This window comes from Teleopsis dalmanni, chromosome 1 (assembly GCF_002237135.1).
Source record: "Teleopsis dalmanni isolate 2A chromosome 1, ASM223713v2, whole genome shotgun sequence".
NCBI lineage: Eukaryota > Metazoa > Arthropoda > Insecta > Diptera > Diopsidae > Teleopsis > Teleopsis dalmanni.
Window position 1 is genome coordinate 215,399,987 of NC_051846.1, and position 17,206 is coordinate 215,417,192.

Consider the following 17,206-nt stretch of genomic DNA (forward strand, 5'->3'; position numbering starts at 1 on the left):
ATTTTCACTAAAAACTAATAATAACACTAATAACTTATAAATTAACTTATAAATTTTGTTTCATGTGTCAAATATGTCAAATTTCGATCATTTCCAATGTTGCCCATTTCCAAATTGATCGAATTTTGTTTACTATATTCTACAGTAAATGAAAAAGCACGGAAGCACTTTGTATGGTTAATGCAATTTACTCACTAAATGAAACTTACTAAGTACGTACTTTTAGATTGAAAATAGAACAACTATTCTGATTGGATAATCCAATCAGTATAAAAACAGTACACCAGTGAACTATGTCGTCGTTGTAATATCGATTTCCGAGCATAAACACATCTTGTTAATTATACTTCTTTCGTTTGATTCTTTTCTTCTTCAAAAATATTTAATGTTAAATTTAATGTTAATGTAAAACAAATATTTTTATTCAAAAATATAAATCGCGTTTTTTTAATATTTATGTTACGTAAAAACATAATTCATGACAGTTGCATAAATAAAACATATGGAATCAGTTGAAATTAATTAAAATATATATTACATTAAAAAGCAGATTGCGTAAAAACCAAATTTTATGAGTCGAATTATGCAGATAACGAATATTTATAAAAATTTTTTTAAGTGGGAAATTAAAAAGTTTGTTCCCATATTTTTGCTAGCAAAACTTTTGTCAAGAGCAAAAGAAGAAAGTCATGTACGGAAAAATTGGTAATAACTTGCCAAATATGAGGCAGCACAAATCAAATGTTCTATAAATATTAAATATTTATCAAATTTACATAATTAAAATTAAGTCTTCTAAATTAATACAGTTATCATCTATGTTGTTATCCAATTGAATTGTTAAATAAATTTTTCTTATTTGTACTTTTAATATATTTCTTAAATGCTACCAAATTTTTATTAATTTTTAGTTCTAAAAGTATTGTCCGTAAAAATTTATATATCTTTATAAAATAAGACATTAACACAAAACCATTATGAGAGGAAAGATTAAAATAGTGTTTTGAAATATTTTCTAATTATAAATTTTATTAATAATATTTAATTATTATCAAATAATTTTTACCATAGCTACAAAAAAATCTATTAAAGCCGTGTGAGAGTTCGGGTAAATTGAGGTAAAGTACATTGAAATTTCATATTGATTTTTTGCACTGCACTTATGTAATATTTATTTATTGCACTTATTTATTATTTTTAGTTAAAAGTTTCCATATTTATTTATTTATTAAGGTCGTGTGCGAGTTCGAGTAAATTGAGGGAAATAGTAAATTACGTCGGCATGTCAGCGAAAGTTGGTATTTACCAGAATTTCATAGGGTACGGTTAATTAAATGAAAATTAGGTAAATTGGGTGTTACTATTGTGAACATTTTATAAATTTGGAAACTTTAAACCAAAAATAATGAAAAAGTGCAATAAATAAATATTTACATAAGTGTAGTGCAAAAAATCCCTATAAAATTTCAATTTACTTTTCTTCAATTTACTCGAACTCGCACACGACCTTGTTAAACATCTTATAAAATGTTCACAATTACAAAACCTAATTTACCTAATTTTTATATAATTTACCCTACTCGTAATTCTGGTAAATACCAACATTCGCTGCCATACCGACATAATTTACTGTTTCCCTCAATTTACAATCAATTTACTCCAACTCGCAAACGGTCTAAAAATATTTGTTTTTCCTATAAAAATAATACACGAAGGACCCGTTTGCTCCGCTGTTTAACTGCACTATTTATGTGTGTTTAGTTGTTGCACGCCACCATATGTTATGCTTGATTTTGACATAAATAACATTGGAAACAGTTCCAAAATTTCTTAATAGAATATGGATTTTATTTGTAATTGTTTTACTTGAAGTTTTATAACAAAAGCAAATCTTTTTAATGTTATTTTGTTGTTTATTGTATAATTGGTAGAAAAATGGATCGTGTTAATAAATGGTCAATTTGTTGGATATGTACCAAAGAAGTGGGCACTTATTCTATTTATGATGAAATAATTAATAGTTACTTTAAAAATTTAACATCGATTGAAATAAAAGTACAAAGTGGAAAACCTGAAATGGTTTGTAAAACGTGTGTGGATAGTTTATTTAAGTTTCAGGAATTCCGGTCACAATGTGAGAATTCATATACTACCAATTTTTTAGAAGCATCTGCGGTTCTAATGGAAACTAAAATTAAAGTCGAAAACGAAAATGAAACGTAAGTAATTCAAGTAATCCTTCCATATATCCGTTATATTGAGGTATTATGGAAATGTAATGAAACTGTGATATCCTTGATTGTAGAACCATTATTGCTCTACAATAATTTGTGAATAAATAACTACATTTTAAGCAATAACTAACAGACAAAACATGTAGAAAAGTATAAAAATTTTTCTTTTTAAGAGCAACGTTCGTTGTTATACACGACGAAACTAATTTTGACAATATCATGGCACAACAAGGAGATTATTATAATAACGCTTTCGAAGAGATTGACGTTATGGAAGATAAATTGCAGCCGCAACCACTTTTCAATATTGACATTGTAAAACATGAATCACATATATTGGCAAATGAAAGTGATGCAAATTCTTTGAAATCAGGGGTTCAGGAACCTAAAATCAGTGATATTTGTCTTAATACGCCTGATGATGCTTCGAAAACACAACCGAGAGAAAATAAAGAACAGAATGTTGTAACAACAAAAAAGCATAAAAAACTTTGTAAAATTTGTGGGTCAACGTTTACTCAAACCAGCTCCCTTAAACAACATATGTTGAAACATACTGGCCTTCGACCATTCGTTTGCGAATTTTGCGAGAAAACATTCAACCGCCGTAATTGTTTAATTAACCATCGTCGGCTTCACACTGGATATCGGCCGTACCAGTGCGACGAATGCATTCTAACGTTTACAACGAAAGATAGATTAGTGGTAATATATGTATTAAATAAATTTCAATGCTTATTACTTATGAATGTAAGGCACACATATAACATACATATTTATTTATGTTTTCATTTAAGCGTCATAAAAACATTGACCACATTCAGGATGTTTCCAACAAAAGTGACAAACGCATATTTACATGTTCTATATGCAAAATTACAAAAAGCTCAAAGTTTTTAATTAAGTTACACAAACATCAGGAGCACGCAGAAAATATGAGAAAAAAATGTTCAGTACAAGTTCCATTAACACAAGACGAAGATTCTGTTACTTTAACTAATTCAAAATATTGTGATACATGCCATCAGGTATTTGCAACGGAAGTGGAATTGCTTACACATCAGGAAGGACATTTAATTTCAAAAATTTTCAAATGTAAGGAATGCAAAAAGGCTTTTAGTAGAAAAAGCGATTTACTTTACCATCAACTAAGATCACATAAGAACGCTGAAGACCTTATGAAGAAGACTATGGAATCTAATGAAACCGATAACATGAACAGTGAGGAGGAAGAGAAACCATTAAAAGAACGTATCCAAGAGATGAAGGTTGTGAAGCGTTTACGAAAGAAAAGTAATAAAGCAATGCAAATATTGTCAAGTTTTAAATGTCGTGGACCAAGAGAAAAATCAACGGATGAACATAAGTGTCTAATTTGTAAAAAAGTCTTTACAACTGGACCATCTCTTAAAGTGCATTTACGTACACATACCGGTGATAAGCCTTTTAAATGTGAATTTTGTCCTAAAGCATTTGCTCGCAAAAGTGTACTAAATGTTCATCGCAGAACACACACCGGTGAACGGCCGTATAAATGTGATCATTGTGAAATTGCATTCTCTACTAAATATGCTTTACTCGTGAGTTTGTTCACTTCCAAACAAAAACCAAATAAATGAAATTAAAATATTTAAATTCTAGATACATTTGCAAGAGGCTCATGAAGATAATGGTGATATAGTGTTTCAATCCAAATGTTTTCGCTGTAATAAAGTGTTCCCAGACAACGAGGAATTGCAAAAACATTTACCAGAGCATCAAGATCAAGATCAGGACCAAACATTTAGGTGTTATTCATGCGAAGAAACCTTCTTTAATCTGTCGGATTTTAGAAAACATGTAGAGTCTCATAATTCTCCTAATCAATATCAATGTGGAATCTGTTTAACTTCGTTTAAAGAAAAATTCAAATTGGACTTCCACCTAAAATCGCACACTGTGCATCAACACAGTTGTAAAAAATGTGGAGACACATTCGTTCTCAAGTAAGTAAAACACCGAATATATCAGATTATTATTTTTATGTCTCAAATATTTAAATTAATTTAAGGAATAGTTTAATATTACACATCAAGAATGTGCACATAAATAAGAGAAATTTGGAATTTGCCTGTAGAGCTTGTGATATTATGTGCTATGATGAGCTATGCTTAAAGGATCACTTAAAAACAAAACATAAGGAAATGCAGTGCTTATATAGATGTGAAAGTTGTCGACAAAATTTAGGGACTCCAATGCGCTACTCTAAGCACATTTATGAAAAACATGATCAAATAAGTAAAATCTGCTATGAAGAAAATTGTGGAAAGGAATTCTATTCCCAGAAAGCTTTTGATATACATATTTTAAAACATTTTATAAACTAATTTAATATATATAAAAACATAATTTATAATATTTATATATAGAGAAAATTCTTCCAAAGGGTATCTCTATTAAATGGATAATGCTGTAGAACGGAGACCCTAGATAACGGATATCCTTTTCAATAGACATTTTTTCAAATATAAGGTTTTTGATCATTAAGAACAAGTTAACTACCTTCGGTCAGATGTCAGTGTATATACTTTTAAATAACTGTATAATTTCAATGTTTACTTTTTTATTAATAGATTTATAAGTTAGCTAATAATATTATAAAATACAAGACCTTTATTTATGTTATTTTTAAATATTTATTATAATTTAAAATTAATGTGTTTTTAAAGTCACAATGTTAATAAGTTTTCTTTTATTATTTTTATAATGAACACTTCTACATTCTATTTTATGTATTTTACTTATACATGATACTTTACCTTGGCGACAAGTAGCGCTTAATTATATAATTTGCTATAAAAAATTTCGATATTGTTTTCTATTATACAAGTATATTGTTATTAAAAATGTATGTAAGAATAGAGAGATAATAATTTTTTTTTTACCAAAACAGTTTATTTTATAGTAAAAAACATTGTAATTAAAATTAATTACTAAGACGTAAACTAGTACTTTTAAGTAGAAAATATAAATACTGATTTTATATTATTGTGTCATTGTCTACGATAGTTCAATTTATTTAAGATAAAACCATTTTGCCCGTTAAATAAATATTAAGTGTGCGAAATTGTTGAAAATTCTTCTTGGCATTTCGCTTTATTATATAAATTTGTTTTTTAAAGTTCGCACTACTTTATTTTTTCATAGGTAAGCCGTCAGTTGGGTTCAGCAGAGCTTCTTCTTTTCCAAGTTTCTTAGCTCCATCGCCAACTTTTGTGTGTATGATGTACTTAAGGAGATTTTTACGATTGGTTGTAAAAACCGCATTTCCATTTAGAATATTGTGCTAAATTAAGAAATATAATTTAGTATATATAAGACTTAAAAAAGAAAAAGTTTTTATTGACCTCAGTTTTACTATATTCAACCGGTATACCTTTAAGATATTCTACATTGTTGGCGGCATCATTTGGAAAACTAATCTGAATGGCTGAAAGCACTTGTGAAACGTTTTCTTCTAGTACATATAAGCAAGCGTTTGGACCGGCATCAAATGTGTAGGCGACCACAGTGCTACCTAAAATTTTGTTGAATAAGTGTACAAATTCCACTATAGCATGAGAAACATCATTCATATAGACACATGGTGGGAAAGTGTCTAAAGCAATAGCATGGAATTGATTTGAATCTTTCATTGTAAGTTCTGCAAAACTACAGAAGTCTTGATTTTTAATTGCACTTGTAATTGCTTTAATCCGTTCAGGTACACAATGTTTGGCACGGTGTGCTATTAAGTCGCTAGTTTCAAGAGCACGTTTCATGCCTTTAGTCGAACTCGTTTTCTTTTTTGCATCATTTACAACTAATATAAGTACATGCATATTGGGCCAATGTGATTGTGGTGCAACTGGTACTGCCAGAGAATCAGTACCATCAGCTTTAGTTCCCATATTCCATCTTACAAAACCACCTAAGTAGAAATTCGTTTTATAATTCATTTTTCGAATTTGTTTTTACGTTTGTTGACGACTAACCATACAAACTTCTGCAAGCAGATCCACTACCTTGGCGTGCAATAGATGTAAGCTCTTCATTTTCAACACCATACAGACATGCTAAAGTATATACTAGACAGGCATACCCAGCTGCACTAGATGCCAGACCAGCTGCTGTTGGAAAATTATTACGAGAAACAACATGTAGTTTCCAATCAATTGGAAATTTTAAGTCAGACCTAGCAATAGCCAAACGTTGTACTAGGAGTTAAGTTGTTAGTATTTAAATTAACCATGTAATGAATATGCATTACTTTCTTTTAAACAGCGCAGTACTCTTGGATTGTCGTCAAAAGATACATCTTCGTCATTCAACCACATCCTATTCTGTTTAAAATTAGGCGATGCCGCTGCTGTTGTTTTGGCACACATCTGAAAAATTTAAATAAAAATAAAGTACGTTCAAGCGTTAACAGCAGCTTACTGTATAGCAAAGTGAATAATATTAACCTCTTTGGTACTTAAGGTCATACTCAGTGAATCGTTAATAGGCAATATTAGCTCTTCATCACGTTTTCCCCCTGTTAACAATGCATTTTAAATATATCACGACAAATGGAGAAAGTTATGATTTTAAAATTGCTTACAGTATTTAATTAGTGCCATATTCACAGGCGCAATACATGTTTCTATAAACATTTTATCAGTTTGATAAATTATATGCTTAAAAAAATTAAATATTTATTTAAAATCAAAGCAAGTAAGCAAAAAACAAACGCACAACTAAAGCACATCCAACTTAACTGAGACTTTCTCTATTAATAAACAAAACTTTTGTAAACATACTGTATGTAGATTACTACAATAATATGAATGCTGCCAGATTCCATATATTTTCTATGCAGTGTTGGTAAATGTAGAAACAGTTATGTACGGTATTCTTTTTAAATTTTGTAGTCAGTGTGAATAGGTTTGAGTCAGGGATAATTGAGTTATGTATGGAATGATGTTAGGTAGAAAAACAAAAAAATACAAATTAAAATAAAAATAATTAATACTCAATTCAACTTCGAAACCTTTAGTGAATTCAAACTCCAATCATAAAAATAATTATTTAAATTAAATATTAACTATGTAATATGTGTTTAGTATATATTGATAATATTTTATTATCGTATATAATAGTGCCGAGTATAATATATAACACTGTTTGATTATACATATTTAATAGGGATTAAAGAGCGTTAGCTCGTATCAATAGAATTAAAATAAAAAATTTAAAAGCAGTAGATAGTATTTCAATTATTAAAATATTTAGGCTGCAGCCTGCACGGATTGCTTCTGAGATGAACTTATTTTATCACCTAAACTAAGTGCCATTCCCTGTAAGAGACTTTTTTTTATAAAAACTCAAAATATAATAAATATGAACGTACTTGACTTTTTGCGCGAATACGAATATGTCCAGTTACTTTCGAATCGGGATTGTCAACTGGTTTTTCAATACTTAAATTAGCGAGTGCATTCTCTCCGAAAATCGATCTAAAACATGAAATTATATAATTGCATATATGAGAATATACAGATACATACTTTGCGTACATATTGGCAGCCATAAATCCACATTGTCCGGACAAAGCCTTCTCTGGTGTCAAACATTTCATGTTTGTGCTCTTTAGCAAATGTTTTAAGTACTCATGCAAATCCGTAAAGGTTGTATTGACAGTTACCTTAAAATAAAATACATCATAAATTCCAAATTTTCTGTTACGATTTAAAAATATAATTAAATAAATACTTTATTTTCCCATTCGAAGTCTTGCCACATTTGCCTGAATTCGGTGTCAGTGCAACTAGCAGGTATAATGTAATCCATTATGTCAATGTGTATGGTGTTTAGAACGACCACATTTGTTTTAGTTGAAGTATCATAAACTGTACAATAAATATATATATATTGTTTTAAATTACAAAATATACATTTTGTTTCAAATTGTTTGAATTCTCCTGCTTAGAGAAGAGAATTTAAATAAATCTTAAAATGCTTACCGATGTTACCAAATATTATTCCGTTTTCCGTAGAAGAAACTTTGACATTCGCTTTAATATTACAGAAATCGTGTGGTGCTAGAACGACTGGATGTGGACGTTCCACTAATTTTAAGTCGCCTAAAGTAGCTAACTCAAGTGTACAATTTTGTAATGTATCGTCTATGTAAGAAATGTGAATTAAGTTATTCTTTCAAAATGACTTTCATTTATTCGCTTACTTGTTTGGTTAACAATGAGGACATCTAACACAATGTCATATTGATTGACATTAACATACGCTTCAGCATATACTGGATCAGAGAATCCAGTTAATTGAGTGACTTTATTTAGTTTGTTATTTGGAGATGTAACATCGCTTAGGTTGGTATGCTTTGTGCCAGCAAGTGCTTGATTTAGACTTGATTCAAATACATTTTCACCCAAAAGGCTATCGCGACCATTGGAAAGCTGATTGAATGTAACTGGATCATCTGGTTGGACTTTAGCGGTTGATTTTTGTTTTTCCTTTAAAACACGTTCGTCTTCTTCGTGCTGCGCATCTAACATCTTACCTAAAGCATCGCGGCAATAATGTTTAAAAACTTCTACAGCTTCTAATGTGCCCTCGCTTAAAGTCCGTAGACAAATAAAGATACGATCAATGTCATCGTTGGTTATAATTTTGGAAGCAAAACCAGATTTTCCTAAATGCAATATGGAGCTCATAATGAGCATTACTTGTGTAGTTAAACGATTCTGTTTGTGCTGCGTATTTAAAGCAAATATTTGTTCATTTAATATCAATAGATTAATAGCGTTTAAATTCAAACATTACCAAATCATTTTCTAAGTCTGCATAGCGTAAAGCTAGTTTTGTAAGTGTGGCAGATAATGCGGCACCAATAAAGAAGTCACCATCCATCATGTATTGCCGTAGTGGTGGACGTTTTTCTTTCTTAGTTACTCTATAAGTTACTTATTAATTATTCGGTAAGATTTAATTTTGTTTTTTATTGCTTACGGGGCCAAACTGAAAGCACTTTGTGTGGCATATGTACCATCTGAAGTAACCTTGTTAGTACTCGGAGAAGTGGTTGAATTAGCAGCAATCTGCTCTGATTCTTCTTGTGTTTCACCTGTTAGGCGGCGCTGTTCTGCTTCTACCATGGGTATTTCGCCAAGAGTTTGAAGAATAACATCAATTACCTCTTGTATTTGATCACATGAATCTACGTATTCACCTAAAATCCAAACTGCAGCCCGATGTATTTTAGACGACTTTATTTGTAGAAACGATTCAAGCAAACGTTCTATTATTAATTTTCGTAACTGTGGGAATTTCTGTATAGCTTCTCGTATAAAGATCAATACATCTGCAGCAGCTAATTCATTTGTATCTGACAAAAATTCAACCAACACTGGGATTACATTGCCAGCTACATCAGGAAATTTAATCGAACAAGAATGCAAGGTACGAACAAGCAATTGCCGGTATTTTCCAGTATCCTCATGTTCAATATTATGTGTTTTAGAAACTTCTTTTTTCAGTACTAATACCATTTCTCCAATATTACGGGATGAAACTAAATCCATTGCCAAGGCCAATGTCTTGCGTCGTACTTCAATATCAGGCGAAGCTAAGACTCTTAGTATATCCATAACAAGATCCTGCATAACTTTTTCCATATTTTCATTTTCTTTCATTGCAATTAGTCGATCCAAAACGATAAGCTTGACATTATTGTCGCTTTCCTTAACAATAAGCTCAATGTAGCAGCCTGCAGCAGCTTTGATGGCAGTTGGTGCTGAAGATAACGTTATAAGCGTTCCAGCTGCCTCATATCTGACTGCATTTGATGAAGAATTTAGTAAGTTATAAATACAGCGTATGAATCGCGACCGTTCAGTAGGATTTGCATGGCATACTTTGTATATGAGTTCCACAATAACTAATTGTAAGATGTCACCAAAGTTATTTACTTGGTCAATGCATGAAGCGAGATAATTAAGAGCTCTTTCTTGATCAGCATGCAACAACATTAGGAAAGCATTTCGTTTACACGATAAATCCTGTTGTGTATCTAGAAAGTTAGCTATCAATTCTGGTCCATCAGGCACAAGCCAATCAAAGTTTTTATATATTGTAAAAATTGCTAATACTGCGTTTCGACGCACATACGAATGGCGATGCTCTAAACAAGCGCGAATAGCAGGCATAAGTGGCTCCAATAATTCCGGCTCTTTCAACTTGCACAAAAACCGAAGTGTAGATCCACGTAGAAATTCATTTGGATGTTGCAAGTCCTAGTAAATTTTATGATTATATGTATAATTTCAATAGGTTAGTCGTAAAAAATATATACCTTTCTATATGCATCACACACTAAAATCATTTCCTGCAGCAACTTACCATCGGCTGACGTTTTTGGAACAATTTCCCAGAATATTAGTAACAACTTTTTGATTGTGTGATTCTGAACTGGTAGAACAAATCGTATTATTGTCATAATGAGACCGGATAAACGTTCCCCATTTAACAACAACTGAATAACTTTCTTTAATGTTTCAATTTTGACATTTGTATCGCCTTTTTCCAAATCTTGCTTCAATTGCATTTCATTAGGCACTTCAATATCGGGGGAATTAATTATGGTATAACAAGGTACCTCAGCGAGTGCCATGGTATTAATTTTTAGCTTTATTTTTATATGCAAAAAAGTATTATTATTTAATATAATTAGTGTAATAATTTTTTGTGGTATAATACACTATAAATGAAGAGACAAACTCGCTTCAGCCGATTGACGTGTCAACGATTGACGTGACAAAAAAAGCAAAATAAGCGTTGACACAATTTGCAAATTTTGTATCATAGATTAAGACGTAACATAAGTGATTTTTTTTATAAGTTTACCGATTCATTAATCAGTAACAAGCTTATTAAACAATTTCTGTTTTTAGAAAACTTTCATTTACCACGTACTCCAAAATACAATTTCATTGCAGTTCGACATACTCTACTAAACCTCATGTTAGTGTTGTAAGTTGTTAAGTTTTAAAGGTGAGAGTTACATTCTTATACCTTTTGTATAAAAATATCATTTGTTTTAATTATATTGTATAGAGAAATACATTCTTTTGTGGCGATGTAAGTAGGCAATGAGTTTATTGAAATTGAAATGTAAAATTCAATTTCAGAAATGTTCAGTTTTTAATTTTGGTGAAAGAGACCGTTCAGACCGAATCGAAGACCTTTTTCACAACCACGCTGACCGCTACCGTGAACTGCCTATTGTGGAACCCGACGCAGACATCAGTTTGGAAGATTGCCAGGGCATACAGTAGTTGTCTTGTCCCTAAAACCGAATTGAAAGCAAGCGATTATCCGATTTGCAGAACTAAAAGAGATCAGTTTGCTAGCTATGAAGGTTATATAGAGCTTACTGACTGAGCTGAGGAGGGAACTCTATTATGCTTTTGCACAGACAGCAAGCATAAAAATCGGTTCTCAGGTGCATAATGTACTGAGAGAGATATTATGCATTTCAGGGTTAACTTAATTTGACTACGCGTTTCGACTTAAGGTATTGTAGAAAAAATATATATATTTAATATATATAAGTTAGTCTTAACATGCATTTAATAAAGAAAACATCTAAGCTAAGCTTTGTGTTTTATTCAACTAACATTTCTTGCGCGAATCTATTAAATTTCTCAAAAGCTGTAACTTTCAACAATATCTAATTATAAAACTCTATGAAATTAATTTGATCATTTATATGTAAATTATTTATTTACATCAATAATTTGTCTTATCTCATTTAGGCACTCGCTCATTTATATTAGTGAGTGAACGTTCTCATTACAATGATCTAATTTCATGCATTATTTGAAATGTATAAACTTCATTTCATAATATATTACACAAAAATACTAAATATTTTTGCGGATGGATAATTGATACATTTGTGGCGAATCCACCACACACAGACTCCAGCGCCATCTAGTGTCAAAACATTTCAGTTGGCATGACAACCAACTTCAGCATCAAGAAGAGAAGAAGAAAATGGCATTGTGCCTTTTTGTAGTCAAGCAGTTTGTTTCAACGACGCGCCACTCGTTAACAACCACCGTTTGTAAAGAACCAAAAACACATTTATTTTAATTCATTTTTCATTATCGTGTAAATAATTAATATTAAGTTTGTAAATAATTCATTAGCAGTAAGAAATAAACATTGTGTGGCAAACTAGCCACATATTAAATCATTTATATATATTTTACATGTCAATTACATATTCATTTAATAAAACCAAAAATTTTATTAAGTACATTTCATTTAAGTAAAAATTGGTAGTTTTAATAATTAGTTTAAACGTTATCCGAACTTAATAAAAAATATATAACATATAACATAACACTTGACTGCGAGTCCCTTACTAAATTGAAAATGGTAGTGAATTGCAATACTAGATACGTCTACAGCCTTAAACGGTTTGATCATCTAATACTTTATAGGAATGCTTTTCTGGGTTGTGATATTGAGCAGTATTTAAATATTCGAATCTGTTTATTTCTGTTTAAATTGAAAACTACATTTAAAAAACTACATGTATTACATTTACAATGCCAATAAAAGTAAAAAAATTAGATTTTGAAATTTCTTTTATAATATACAGTAGGCCTTTTCGGTGGCAACACAAAACAACAACATTATTTTCTCTACCTCGGTCAGTATAGGTATACTAGCCATACACATCAGCCATTAAGAAAAAATGTGCTACCAACGCAAATTACATTGTGTATAAAAATAAAAAAATTAACATAAAATGAAAATTAAATTGGATACAAAATTAAAAGGAATGGTAAAGTTGTTGAAAATATCAAAATAAAACATTAAAATTTTTTTTTCCAATTTTTTAATTTTGTAATTTTGCTACCAACGCAAATTACATTGTGTATAAAAATAAAAAAATTAACATAAAATGAAAACACTTTCTTTTTATTGACCGATGTGCTTGGCCAGTATACCTATACTAACACTTTTAAGAGTTTTTATATGAGCTTAAAATGTATTTAAAGAACTTCAAAACAACTTTTAAGACTTGTAGAAGGTAAAAAATCGTAAAACTATGTTAATATAGTCAGTATATGAGTACAGTTTCGCTTTATTGCTATCCGTAGACTTATGTCAGCTACTATGAAAATGTAAAATTCAACAAAGAAAACTTGAAGAAACAGCTGATTTATTTTGGCTTCGTTTATTTATTTGTTTTGTTTTGTGTATAAAGTTATAAAATAAACTATAGAAAATGATGTAAAAAGAAGGTACTAATAACGACACGAAGCATACAGCTGAGAAGATTAAACTATATAACTTTTTTAAGAACCAATGAAATCACTGCGTTATGAAAAAATGAACGGACGTTCCATACGCATACATCGTATTCCTGCAGCTATTGTTGCCATTTTAGTGATATGTTTATTAATATATTTATGTAATACCGATGAAGAACAGCAGCCGGCAATGTATGGTATGCTACGCAACCAAAATAAGGTAAACATGAGGAAATTATTAATTGGTTCAATACAAGCGGCGCAGCGTGGAGGTCTAGAGATTTTAAGTGTGGCTCGCACTCGCAATTTGAAGGAACGTAGTAAAGGCAAAACGGACGAAGGAGTGAGTATAATTTTATACAATGTTTATTTTTATGTTTATTTTATAAACATTTTTAATATTTTACAAAAGGCTAATGATCCCTTTACTGATGCAGACGCTCGTTCACATTGCGTAATGAAGCATGGTTTACAACGTATATTCCCTAGAATTCAAATATTTTCTGAAGAAGACAAGGAGCAATGTAACGAAGCCAATACTTTCGACTTAGATCCTACAGTTTTACATGAAACAGCAAAAATCCCTGATGAATTAATTAATATAAGTGACGTAACTGTGTGGATTGATCCTTTGGACGCAACTCAAGAATTCACAGGTATTTGTTAATAAACAAGTATAGCGTCAATATCATTAACATTTTTCAATTTCAACTTTAGAACAATTGTATGAATATGTCACTACAATGGTGTGCGTAGCTGTGCGTGGCAAACCTGTTATAGGAGTAATACATAGTCCGTTTATAGGACAAACGGCTTGGGCTTGGATAGACCGTTCAATGTCAGAGTATCTGGCAACAATTATAGCAGGTGAACATGACACATCAAATCCAATTATAACTGTTTCACGATCACATGCTGGAGATGTAAAAGATTTGGTTCGTGCCGTTTTTGGTGAAAAATCAAATATTCTGACAGCTGCCGGTGCAGGTTATAAAGTGTTACAAGTTGCATCGAATAATGCGACAGCATATCTACATTCCACCAAAATAAAAAAATGGGATATATGTGCAGGGGATGCTATACTGCGAGCTCTTGGCGGTACCATGACGACTTTAGATAATAAGCTGATTGATTATGGGCGAGGCGAAAGTCCTGTGAACGCTCGAGGCTTACTAGCAACAGTTGTGCAGCATGATCAATACATTGAGAAACTAATGACCTATCGAGAAAATCAAAAAACGAAACAAAGATAGCTAAAATCTATTAATAATAATACATAATTGAGTTTGGTTTTAATTTAAAAGAATCTCGCTCATAAAACCAAAAGTATACATATGTTCTTACATCTTTCACTTTGTTTTAATTTGTTCATTTTATTTTGTGTATTCTGTTTGAAGCATAGGTTGGTATGTAAAACCTGTTTCATCAAAGTTTGGCACGCATATGTTATCATCTTTTTAAATTTGGGGTTAATAAACTTTATTAAATATTTGACAAAAAGTATACAAATGTTTACCTTAAAAAAAATATAATTTATTGCTTTAGAGTTTACTTTACTTTACTTCAATTATCTAATACTAATGATTAGATGGCATTACGTATAGATTTAAACGCTTTAATAAACCTTAAAATCGGAATTTGTTATATCATATTTCGTTAAACGTATGTATTTGCTTAACAATTTCAATGTGTAGGTTAATATTGATGAGTTATGTCGTTTTTAGTTCGTAACGAATTCGGAACGATAAATATTTTGCAATAATAATCAAAGCAATATTGATACTCTTAGGACTGATTTCACAGTCAAAACCTAAGTATCCATACTGACTTAAGTCAGACTAAGCCATCAATTTTGTTGATTTGATTTATACTTAATTCAGTTTTGAGATTTAAGTCAGGACTGTGAAATCAGTTCTTAGTGTTTAAGAAGTTATGGTTCGTGTGCTTACTGGTCTGTAAATAGAAATACGGTTCCAAATTTTTAAATTTTAAAAATATCCCTTTTTAGAGTTAATAGCATTAAAAATTAAGCTTATTGGTGTCCTTAGGTATAAAAATATGATTAAAAATGTGTATTTGGTTAATTATATCTTTTGGTACATACTCGTTTTTAACGGTTAAGGTGAATGAAAACATTTTCCACTATTAATGTTTATGGAATATCTTTTATCTATTTCTTTTCATCTTTTTTCTTTTAAGCGCCCTTTACCTAAGAACTGCATAGATTAATAAGAAATATTCAAAAGTGATACCTATAACTCTATATTGTTATCTTTGACTTCTTTTCCAGTACTATTGGTTATCAATGTGGTGATATAAATTTTTTACTTTAAGAATTTAATATGTAAAGTCAAAGTAGCTTTTATATTACGTATATATTATATATATATATATATATATATATATTGTATATTACGATTTTGCAACGTATATAAAATTTTTTTGATATTTTGCATTAATTTCGTTAGTACAAATATATACAATATATGAATTAGAGAGATAGATTTAGATTTAGCTAAAGAATTTGCTAAATTCTTGATATATACAAATATATATATACAAATATATATATATATATATATATATATATATAAGATATAATGTGTTAATAGGGTGCAACACATGATTGAGCAACATATCTTATAGCACATTCACAGTGTCTCATTTAAGCGGTTTTGCTCAGTATAGCCACTAATGAGGATGATTTACCATATAAAAATCTTTCATATAAATGAGTTCATTATCAATAAATCAGCTCATTTAAGGCGAAAAATGTCGAATGCAACTCTTAAAAACACATTTCCCAAAATGGAAATTACTAAAATTTAAAATATGTGTCATACGTCTTATATGTAAAATGTAAACAAATAAGAACTGAGCTGTAAACAAAGGTACTGAGGAAGTAAATATTTAATAAAATCTTTGTTTTTATTAATTGAATATGTAAGTGATATATAAAATGTATATAAAAGATTAATATGTCAATTATATATTTAATTTTTTGTGTGATATATTAGCTGCGTTTCAGCAAACATGATCCGCTCAATTTTACATGCAAAACAAAAACAATGGGGTGAACCAGCAATTGATCTGGTTCACTTTCTGGTTCAATGTGGAATGTATGTAAAAGATAAAAGTGGAACGCATTTTAATGCAAATGAGGTTGGCAATGCGATGCAACGGTGCAGTAAAATTATAAACAAATCTACATTTATATTTATTTATTATTGATTTTATTTATTTATTATTTATTTTATGTACTTATTTATTTAATATGTCATTATTATTTATTTCTTTGTTTAAAGTAATGCTTTAACTATAACTATAACAAAAATTATTACTTTATTTATTTACGTTTTATTATTATTGAAAAAGTGTTTGATAATTTATTAAAATCAATTAATTTGAAATGAATGTATATAAATTAAGTTGAATATATTTATTTAATTAAAACAGAACAATACATAAGGAACCAGGCTCTCCAACATACACGTTTATAAAAAATCCATTTTCATCACAAACTGCCTGCAAGATTAAGCCAGTCATGCTTCCTTTTGAAATAATCCTATTTGCTATGGTTTGGTGCATTTATTTTTACATGTATACGGTCTATGCAACTAATACGAACGG

At 30.0% G+C, this 17,206-nt stretch overlaps 4 protein-coding genes across 6 annotated transcripts; 2 read left to right on the forward strand and 2 right to left on the reverse strand.

The window, feature by feature from the left end:
• Positions 1-1,769: 1,769 nt before the first annotated feature.
• Positions 1,770-4,868, forward strand: LOC119671972 (zinc finger protein 616-like). Of its 2 annotated transcripts, XM_038082900.1 has the most exons (6): positions 1,770-1,853; positions 1,932-2,219; positions 2,408-2,939; positions 3,032-3,814; positions 3,876-4,219; positions 4,285-4,868. In XM_038082900.1, exons 2-6 carry the CDS (start codon positions 1,936-1,938, stop codon positions 4,598-4,600), a joined length of 2,259 nt encoding a protein of 752 aa, XP_037938828.1. In that variant the 5' UTR covers positions 1,770-1,853; positions 1,932-1,935; the 3' UTR covers positions 4,601-4,868. The 2 variants fall into 2 exon arrangements, with proteins under 2 accessions (XP_037938828.1, XP_037938827.1); XM_038082899.1 differs by lacking the exon at positions 1,770-1,853 and having other exon boundaries at positions 1,867-2,219.
• A 478-nt stretch (positions 4,869-5,346) lies between these two features.
• LOC119671973 (diphosphomevalonate decarboxylase) lies at positions 5,347-7,063 on the reverse strand. The gene is made up of 7 exons (XM_038082901.1): positions 6,990-7,063; positions 6,856-6,931; positions 6,719-6,789; positions 6,523-6,640; positions 6,248-6,469; positions 5,621-6,183; positions 5,347-5,559 (listed from the first exon to the last, which is right to left on the reverse strand). The coding sequence occupies exons 2-7, from the start codon at positions 6,905-6,907 to the stop codon at positions 5,407-5,409; spliced, it is 1,179 nt and encodes a 392-aa protein (XP_037938829.1). The 5' UTR covers positions 6,908-6,931; positions 6,990-7,063; the 3' UTR covers positions 5,347-5,406.
• Positions 7,064-7,417: 354 nt separating this feature from the next.
• LOC119671975 (coatomer subunit beta) lies at positions 7,418-11,263 on the reverse strand. 2 transcript variants are annotated; one of them, XM_038082903.1, is made up of 10 exons: positions 11,007-11,263; positions 10,603-10,935; positions 9,261-10,543; positions 9,075-9,204; positions 8,479-9,004; positions 8,258-8,419; positions 8,007-8,143; positions 7,802-7,938; positions 7,645-7,750; positions 7,418-7,591 (listed from the first exon to the last, which is right to left on the reverse strand). In XM_038082903.1, exons 2-10 carry the CDS (start codon positions 10,918-10,920, stop codon positions 7,523-7,525), a joined length of 2,868 nt encoding a protein of 955 aa, XP_037938831.1. In that variant the 5' UTR covers positions 10,921-10,935; positions 11,007-11,263; the 3' UTR covers positions 7,418-7,522. The 2 variants fall into 2 exon arrangements, with proteins under 2 accessions (XP_037938831.1, XP_037938830.1); XM_038082902.1 differs by having other exon boundaries at positions 10,603-11,263.
• A 1,962-nt stretch (positions 11,264-13,225) lies between these two features.
• Positions 13,226-14,939, forward strand: LOC119671976 (putative inositol monophosphatase 3). Its single transcript, XM_038082904.1, has 4 exons — positions 13,226-13,353; positions 13,424-13,919; positions 13,989-14,232; positions 14,294-14,939. Exons 2-4 carry the CDS (start codon positions 13,632-13,634, stop codon positions 14,827-14,829), a joined length of 1,068 nt encoding a protein of 355 aa, XP_037938832.1. The 5' UTR covers positions 13,226-13,353; positions 13,424-13,631; the 3' UTR covers positions 14,830-14,939.
• Positions 14,940-17,206: the final 2,267 nt, after the last annotated feature.